At 24.4% G+C, this 9,855-nt stretch overlaps 1 protein-coding gene across 1 annotated transcript; it reads left to right on the top strand.

Moving 5' to 3' along the window:
• The first annotated feature begins 1,866 nt into the window (after positions 1-1,866).
• LOC107464531 (beta-fructofuranosidase, cell wall isozyme-like) lies at positions 1,867-9,428 on the top strand. Its single transcript, XM_052254465.1, has 6 exons — positions 1,867-2,073; positions 4,918-5,792; positions 6,210-6,368; positions 7,606-7,829; positions 7,929-8,022; positions 9,065-9,428. Exons 1-6 carry the CDS (start codon positions 1,884-1,886, stop codon positions 9,242-9,244), a joined length of 1,722 nt encoding a protein of 573 aa, XP_052110425.1. The 5' UTR covers positions 1,867-1,883; the 3' UTR covers positions 9,245-9,428.
• The last annotated feature ends 427 nt before the right edge of the window (positions 9,429-9,855 follow it).

The raw sequence follows: 9,855 nt of genomic DNA, 5'->3' as shown, positions 1-9,855 counted from the left end.
GAACTACAATTGACTTATTCAATTAATAATATATTTATAATAAAAATTTATGTGCTATATATAAAAAAATTTATATTATAAATAAAAATTTGTGCTAAATATATAATTTTTTATGTTATATTAATAAAATTTTTATTATGTACAAATATTTTTATATTAGGTATAAAAATTTATGTATTATATCAATAAATTTTTGTATCCTCAATAAAATTTATATGCTAAAAAAGTGAAACGAAGTAAAAATAATAATACATACTTATAATTTTTTTAGATTTGTATCAATTTAATTAAACTCTGCTCTAAAAATATTTATACGCGTGTAGCATTACCAATTACCAATTATACTATTTGCATTCACAAAATGTTTTATTTTCACTCCGCCAATGCAACTTTTATTTTTCTTTGTCAATAAATTTTAGTTCAAATGACATAATTTCTCTATATTCATCTAAAAGTTACGAGTTCGAATATTATTTTTTTATTATTAGTTTAAAGTGTGATAAAAATAACAAATATTATTGAAAAAATTTCAAATATACCTAAAACATTGGTATTCTATTTGTTTTAACCGTTGATTTCAATTAATATATATATTATATATTTTTTATAATTCAAATCAACGGTTAAAACAATTAAATCATCGATATTTCAAGTACACTAAAAACTCTTCCAATATTATTTAGATTTCTCTCGGGTCTCTCGAAAAGAAGTGCATTTTTATAAGTAAAATGCCATATTTTATTTATACCCATTATAAAAAGAGTCGAGGGTATTTCATTTTTTCATTCTTTTGTCTCCCTCGCATTTTTCACATAATTTAGTAAACATAATTCTAAAATATTTATTGTGAGGAACTAAATATGATCTTTTGATATTTTTTACGATTTTTTTAACGAGTGAACTATAATTTTTTATTTATCGGGTTATGTAAAAATTAAAAAATTGGCCTAAATGCCTAATTGATAACATCCTTGGTATATTAAATTATGAGGAAGTTTAGGAATTAGAGATTTTTGTGTTTTGTGACCAGTACTTAATCATTAAAAAAATGAGTGATCTTTTATTATTGGATATAATTTCACACTATTAAAAATACTATTGATAATCAATTGATAATTATAAAACATAAAAATTGCTAACTCCTAACACTCTTCTTAAATTATTGCGATATATATTCACGTGCGCGCCTTTTAAAATAACTCCATGCATGTGCAATCTCTAACACCATATTTAGTTTGATAGAAAATGAGTAGAAAAAAATAAATAAAAAATATTTTTTTTGTTTGATTATCAAAAAAAATAAAAAAAATAAAAATTTAGCTATAGATCTCACTAAAAAAATTTTCTTTCCATCATAAATAATAAAATAAGAAAATACTATATTTTTATATTTTCAATACTACTCTTTGTTTATATTATTATGATTTTTTTTATTTTTCTTTCCATAAGAAAAAATTCTATTTTTTTCCATCTATTTTCTATTCATTCAAATAATACATAAATAACTTAATTTTTCTTTTCATTTTCTTTCTTCTTAATTTTTTTCTTTCATTTTCTTTCCACATCCAAACAAAGTGTAAGTGAGTACGAGAATGTTATGTTATTTTTATCGCATTCGTAATAGTAATTGGTAATAAAAAAATATTATTTATATATTAAAATTGATTATTAAAATTAATTATTATATATTTATGTATACATATATTTAATTAAATTATATATCTTATTTTTAATGTATATTCTATTTTAGTAATTAATTTTATTAGTTAATTTTGGTATACATTCTTAAAATTAATTTAGTATCTTCTCTCATTATAAATATATTCTTCCAATTCACATTATTGCATAGCTTTAATTTCTCTTGTCACCCCCACAAAGCCACCATGGCTGCTATGGCTTCACTTCATTTGTTGGCTACTCTTCTTCTTATTCTTGGCTATGGTAGAAGTCTTATTGCTCATATTATTGATGAAGCTTCTCATCAAACTACTCACTCTTCTAATAACATGATAATTCCAAACCATACATATAGACCTTCTTTTCACTTCTTGCCTTCAAAGAATTGGATGAATGGTATTTCTTTAATTTATTAATTTCGTCTTTTACTTGTTAGCTTTAACCTCCTCAAATGCTCTCTATTTTACATTTAATTAATTGTTCTTCATTTTTTAATCTAATTATGGTTTGGCTTTGGCTTCTTTCATCTTTTGTGCTTTGGCACATGAAATGGTGAAATGGACTTACAGATCCCAATGGTTAGTTCTCTACTTCTTCATCTTTCATTTCTCTAACAATTCCTTTAATATCCTGATTCGAGTATATTAAAAGTCATTAATTATTTATTTATGTTAATAAACGTGTGTAATAATGGAGAAAATATTCGATTTGATCCTTAAAGTTACACTCGAATCTCAATTTAATTCTTAAAATTTTAATTGCTTTAATTTAATTTCTAAACTTTTCATGTTAGTCCTTGTGATTCATCACAGAGTTAATTGAAAAATTTAAAAACTAAATTGAGACCGTTAAAATTTTAAAGACTAAATTAAAGTTTGAGTGTAACTTTAAAAATCAAACTGAATATTTTCTCGTAATAATGTTAAATATAAATTTAGTTAAGACGATGAGTATTTTATTTTTTAATAAACAGTTTTAGGTATAAATTTTAGAATTAGTAAAGTTTTATTATTCTTAAAAGAAGGGATATATATGGTGCATTTTAATATGATTGTGTTTTCGTAATTGTGCTACTTAATGTATTTTAAAAAGTGTTGCTAAAAATTAAATAATGTATTTTCTTATTTAAAATTGTTTTTAATTAAAAAGTTATTATTAAAATATAAAAAGTGTAATTTTAATTTTAACAATAATTTTAACAATATTTATATAGTCATTGTAGTCACTGAAATATCTTCATGTTTAATCCACCTATATAATAATAATAATAATAATAATAATGATAATAATAATAATAAACACTCAAATTAAACTTTAATAAATTTTAATCAGATATTTTGATGTTTACCTAATTATTATTATTAAGAAATATCTGAGAATAATTCTATTAAATAGATTAGTTCTTATGTCTTTTAATAGAAATTTAAATATTTGTGCTGAACAAATAAGTCTATAACAAATTTTGTTGTAAAATAATTAACTCCAAACAAATATTATGAGAAGACAAATTAGTCTAATTACTAGTCCGTCTGATGGGGTAACTCTTGGAAATATTTTAAAATTTCATTAAGAAGTAAAGTGCTCATATAAAATTTCACCAATTTGGATAATTACCTATAAAAAAGAATTACATTGAAAACGTTATATTTGGATTCAAGCTATATATACGGAAGCCAAGTTTAATAGCGGTTAAATTGAAGGTGGAGTCTAACTAAAAAATGGTGGAGTTCAACTCAACAATGTGTCACCGTATTAATATATCTCAGCATGTAAAAATATGTTACAAAACAAAAATGTTATTTGCAGTCATTTTACAATCACCCTTATTATTCACTTTAGGAGATTCACTATTCTGTCCTCGGATTATTGGTTGAGAGGAAAAAATGAGAACTAGTATACTGTTTTTTTTTTTTTAAGTTAGGAGTGAGACTTAAATCTGCGATCTCTAAGGTAGCATTTGGTAGAAAAATAGAGATGGAAAGACTGAGATTGAGAGACAGAGACTAAAAGACAGAGATTGAAATAAATCTCAGTATTCTGTTGGTGCAAAGTGGGAGACAAAAATTGAAATAAGAATGAAACTCTAATTTAATTTGTATAAAGAGTAAAATTTGAATTAATTAATTGAAACGATGATATTTTAGGTATAAAATGTTATTAAAGTTTCAGTCTATATCTCTAAAAATTTTAATCTCTACTTTTTGAAAATACTGAAATAATAAAATTTTAGAGATAAAGACAAAAATTTTAATACCAGTCTATAAACTAACAAACATAATATTGAGTCTCAGTTACCTATGGAAATACTATACCATTTAAATTATAGTTAGTTGGCGAATTAATATACTGCTCTTAATTATTAATTAAAGAACCTCTTAATAAGTCTCTTAAAATTAGTCATAATAAGTTTACCCATTACAAAGCTACAAATTAAAAAAAGACAAATAAAAAGGTTTAATTACTCTATACCAATTTCTATAATTTCATCCGTTTTTAATTAAATTTTTACTATTTAAAGAGTTTTTTTATTGAATTTGTATACCAAATAAAAATTTTCAAGATCTTTGATTACTACTTTTTGTTAAAAAATATGAAATATTTTTAGAATATTAATTTTTGTATTTGATATAAAATAAATTGTAAAATAATTAAGTAATACATATTCTAGAATGATTGCATTTAAAAAACACTAATAAATGTTTAGTTGAATAATTATCTATAATAAAAAATAATTACATTTTGGACTTAATAATCAAATTCACAACTTCTTAGGTGAGTATGACATTTAAACTATAACTAATTGGCGGTCAAAAGAAGTAATAATTGGCTAAATATATGTGTTTATACATGAATACATAGTGATTTGAATTATAAAAAATTTATGTTGACAATATTAGAAATTAAATTATTATTTATATGTGTATTTTATAATATATTATTATATTAACAAAAAAAATTATTGTTTATCATTTTATTAGTTACTATATAGTCTCTAAAAAAATTAATGTAATTTGATGAATATATAAAATGTTTTATACTATTATTAAAAAAAAACAGTTGTGAGGTATACATGTTGGTGAAAATTCAGATGCAGTCGGCTTCACGTGAAGTTGATAGCTAAGAGTCGTTAGATGAAAATTTAGTCAAATCATCTAATGACTGAAATTGACTGCACTTGAGTTTTCATCATATATCTTTGGTATTAAACATGCTTAATATATTATCCTTTTTGCATGTTAGGGCCAATGAGATATAAAGGAATGTACCATTTGTTCTATCAACACAATCCAAAAGCTGCAGTTTGGGATACCGCTATTGAATGGGGCCATTCTATATCAAAAGATCTTGTCAATTGGTTTCCATTACAACCTGCTCTTACCCCAAACCAACCTTATGATATCAAAGGTTGTTGGTCAGGTTCAATCACTATTCTCCCTAATCAAAAGCCCTTCATTTTATACACAGGAATTGACCATAACAATCACCAAACTCAAAATTTAGCCATACCCAAAAATTTATCTGACCCATTACTTAGGGAGTGGGTGAAATTACCAAACAACCCTCTAATGAAACCAACTTTGGGTAACAAAATAAATGTGACATCATTTAGGGATCCTACCACTGCTTGGCTTGGCCATGATGGGTTTTGGAGAGTGATTGTGGGAAGCCAAGAGAATGAAAAGGGGATTGCAATTTTGTACAAAAGTAAAGATTTTTTGCATTGGATTAAGGCCAAACACCCTTTAAATTCAGCCAAGAAAAGTGGAATGTGGGAGTGCCCTGATTTCTATCCTGTGTCCACTAAGGGCAAAATTGGAATTGAAACATCAGTTGATGGTCCTCAAGTTAGGCATGTTCTCAAGGTTAGCTTGTATGACACTTCACATGATTACTATCTTATTGGAACCTATGACACCACCAAGGATGTTTTTGTTCCTGATGAGAAGGGATTTGATAAGGATGAGTTGTACTTGGTCCAAAGATATGATTATGGGAAATTTTATGCATCTAAGACTTTCTATGATGGTGCAAAAAAGAGAAGGGTCTTGTGGGGTTGGATTAATGAATCTTCAGTTCAACAGGATGATGAAAAAAAAGCATGGTCTGGAATCCAGGTAATAATTTAATTACTTCTCAAATATATGTTTTATTTGATGAACATCTATTAATTTTTGTTTTAACATTCTTTTTATTATTTTTAGATTTTTATATGGCTCTTATTTAACACTTCAATTCTTATTTTAATTTATTTCATTCAGCTAAAAATGTGTTTGGTTTGTATTCTTATTATTTAACTTTTGATCACATGATTACGAGTATATAATATATTTAAATATATAATTATTTATTTATTTTTAAATTTATTACTTTTGAATTTTGTGTCAAATTTTTCAATGATAATTATTTATATTTATTTAAAAAAATTAAATTCTTTTACATATTAGTGTCGAATTTAGTATGGAATAAATTTGACTACGTTGACTTTCTAAAGATAATTCACCTTAATTAAAAGTGTTGTTAATGAGTTGAAGGCAATTCCTAGAACTGTGTGGCTTGATGAATCTGGGAAGCAACTAATTCAATGGCCAATAGCAGAAATTGAAAAACTACGTGGCCACCATGTCAAGTTGCATTCCAAAGTACTAAAGCCAGGGACATTGCTTCAAGTATCTGGTGTCACTGCAGCACAGGTGCGTGCCTCTTAAATTCTTAATTGATTATTACTACAATTTTAACCTAGTTAATAGACCTAATTATAATTGTCAATGAACTGTAATTCAAATAGCATGATCTCTTTATCTTTATTTAGAAGTTTCGAATTCGAATTTCAATTCTAACTTTAAAAAAAAATTGATCTAAATTTATTTATTTATTTACATGATCGCGAGTGTGTCTAAGAAGAAAACATATTAAATTTATAACTATATTCAAAATCATTCACATTTATTCATTTAGACCAAAATTTAATTATTCTATTGATCATTATAATTTCACTAAATTTATAACTAAATTTTTATATTTTTTAGAAATTGACTATAAAATTTTAGTTAAAATAGTAAGCATATTCAGGGGCGGAGCCACATATAATAAAAGGGGGGCAATGGCCCCTCCCAAATTTTAATTTTTCCTTATAAATTGTGTACAAATTTTATTTTAGCCCCCCTTAAAAATTTTATTTTACTCTTTTTTTATTACAAGATTAATTTTTGGCCCCTCCCTCAACTTCAACCTAGCTTCGCCCCTAAGCATATTATACTAAAATTAAAAAGTTATGGATTTAACTCTTAGAGTTAACCAAATATTTTATTTATAAATTATATATGATGAAAAAATTTTAAAAAAGAAAATTTGTACACCAATTATTTTTTACATCGATGATAAATTATTTATAACTTAATTAAAAGGTCTTGATGAGTAATTATAAGTTATGGAAATAACAAATAAAATTATAAATATATAATACAAAAATAAAAAAGTCAAACTATAACTTAATTTTTGTACATACGGGTGATTTTAATATAAAATACGAAAATATTTAATTATTTTAATGTTTTACACTATTATAATAACAAGTAGTAACTATATTTTTAATTATGAAAAGACAAAATATTATTTATATTTTGTAAAAAATATTATTTTAATTATAAAAAAACAAAATGTCATTGACGTTTTATAAAAATCCACAACAACAATATATAACATATAATTTAGATATTTTTAAAAATTCACTTCTAATAATCCAATATTAGAAAGAGGAAAAAAAATCGTACATAATTCCCATTACATGTGTCAATTGAAACCACCATAGATATATAGTGGATTCCAGCACAATTGGAGATAGAAGATGTGAATGAGAGTAGCAAATTATGTTCAATTACATTGTCACATGCAAATATATATATTCTCTTTTAATTAATTTCATTGCAGGCAGATGTTGAAATTTCATTTCAAGTAAGCAAACTTGAAAATGCTCAAGAACTGAACCCTAGTTGGAAACTGGACCCCCAAATTCTATGTAGTCAAAAAGCAAAAGGAGGATTTGGTTTGCTAGTTTTGGCTTCAAAGGGCATGCAAGAATACACATCAGTGTTCTTTATGATATTTAAAACCAACAAAAAATATGTAGTGGTCATGTGCAGTGACCAAAGCAGGTATATGTGTCCCTCCACTTTTTCTATCCATCAAATTAAATTCTTACCAAATTGCTATTCATATTGATATTTATATACATAATACTCATTGACATATAGGTCTTCCTTGAATCATAAGAATGATTTGACCACTTATGGTGCTTTTGTGAATAATGTGGACCCTGCTCATGAAGAGTTATCACTAAGAATCTTGGTAAGACAATGAATAACTAATATTTTAAATCACTCTAGTGAATTTTGAGTTGAATAATTTAATTTTTAATAAATTTTAATTATTGAAGTAGTCTTTAATTTTTATTTTATTATACAAATAAAATTTTATATTAAATTTTGTTAAAAAATTAGACAAATTAATTTTTGATATTATTTGATAAAAATATAAATACATTTTAAGAATTTTTAAAATTTTTATATCAATTCTTTTATATAACAAATAATCTGATATAGAGACTGATTTATTTAACAAAATTAAAATTTGAGTATTAATTTATTAATTAAAGTTTAAGTAAATAACCTATTTTTCTAAGAATTTAGGTTATGTGTGTCTAAAAGTTAGTTTGGATAAATAACTTAACTAACTTTTTTGAAAAAAAAGTTTAAAACATAAAGACTTATATTAAAAATAACTTATAAATAAGTTATTTAATAATTGGTTTTTTAGTCCTAAAAGTATTTATTTTAAAAGAAAAGTGATAAAAAAATTTTAATTAAAAGAGAAATCATTTTTTTAACTACTTCTCCATAAATACTTGAATAATTTTTTAGAAAGTTACAAGTTAGTTTTAAAAATTGCACCAAATATTAATGTTATAGCTTTTATAAGTTAAAAATAAAAAAAAAAGTTACTTGTGGACATTTTCAAACTGATCCTAAATCTTAAACTAATTTATTAATTAAAATTTGTTAAAAACAAAAATATTCTACTTAAATTTTTTAAAAACTAACTTAAAATAGATAAATACTATGGTGTTTAAAATTTGGTGTTTAAATATTGAAAAAGTTAAATAATTTATTATAAAAAATAAATTAAACAAAAATTAAATACAAAATAATAGATACCATAAAATTTAGCATTGAAATATTACTCAGAATGAATTTACAACATGCATATGCATTGGCAAGAGAGTGGTTATTACTTTACTCATTTGTTTGAATATTCAAAAGGTTTACAAATCTAGCTATAAAAAAAAATGTATAATATGATTAATGAATATGAGAATCTGTTTAATTTGCAGATTGATCAGTCAGTGGTGGAGAGTTTTGGTGGAAAAGGGAAAGCATGCATCACATCAAGAGTTTATCCCACGTTGGCAATCAATGATAAGGCACACCTCCATGCATTCAATAATGGAACACTCCATGTCAAGATCACAAGACTAAGTGCTTGGAGCATGAAAAAAGCCAAGGTCAACTGAAATAATAAAATCATGTAATAAGGATAATAAACAAGAAGCTAAGAAACTCTCTTTATTCTTCTTGTCAAGCAGTTGAAGCATGTATGTGTCATGTGTGCATTGTTAATTTGTTCTAATCCTGGCAAAGAAAACAATAACATTGTTTGAAGTTATCTTTTGGGATACCTTTAGATATTTATGCATTTATATTGTTATAAAAAACTTAATTTCGGAAAAAAAAATGTTGTCAAGTTTTTTAGGTTTTTTTATATGAAAATAAAAGTAGTGATATATCTTAATATTGTAATTTTTGGTATTTTTAAAATTATGGAAAGTACACAAATTAGATGGTCCGATTTTTATACTTCTCTCAAATCAGATGGTCCGATTTTTGTACCTCTATAAATTAAACGGTTTGATTACTATATCTTTAATAAATCGGATAGTTTAATTTTTACTTCTCTAATTAAACAGTTTCACATTTGAGAATAACACTTCAACAATCCACATTTAAAAAAAAAACACCATTGCCGCTCCAATATCAAAAACAAAAAGTGATTTTTTAGTGGGTTGACCAATTTGATACCCAAATTCAACATACCCCTGTGCAGCCTTTTCATTGGTTTTCTTCT

Source organism: Arachis duranensis, chromosome 9 (genome assembly GCF_000817695.3).
Source record: "Arachis duranensis cultivar V14167 chromosome 9, aradu.V14167.gnm2.J7QH, whole genome shotgun sequence".
NCBI lineage: Eukaryota > Viridiplantae > Streptophyta > Magnoliopsida > Fabales > Fabaceae > Arachis > Arachis duranensis.
The sequence above is the reverse complement of the archived record's forward strand: the minus strand, read 5'-3'. Positions and strand labels throughout refer to the sequence as shown.

Bases quoted from the DNA above. Each gene is read 5' to 3' on its own strand.
- LOC107464531 (XM_052254465.1), top strand. From the start codon at position 1,884: ATGGCTGCTATGGCTTCACTTCATTTGTTGGCTACTCTTCTTCTTATT. The intron at 2,074-4,917 runs GTATTTCTTTAA...TTTGCATGTTAG, and splicing joins TTCAAAGAATTGGATGAATG to GGCCAATGAGATATAAAGGA. The intron at 5,793-6,209 runs GTAATAATTTAA...AATGAGTTGAAG, and splicing joins AAGCATGGTCTGGAATCCAG to GCAATTCCTAGAACTGTGTG.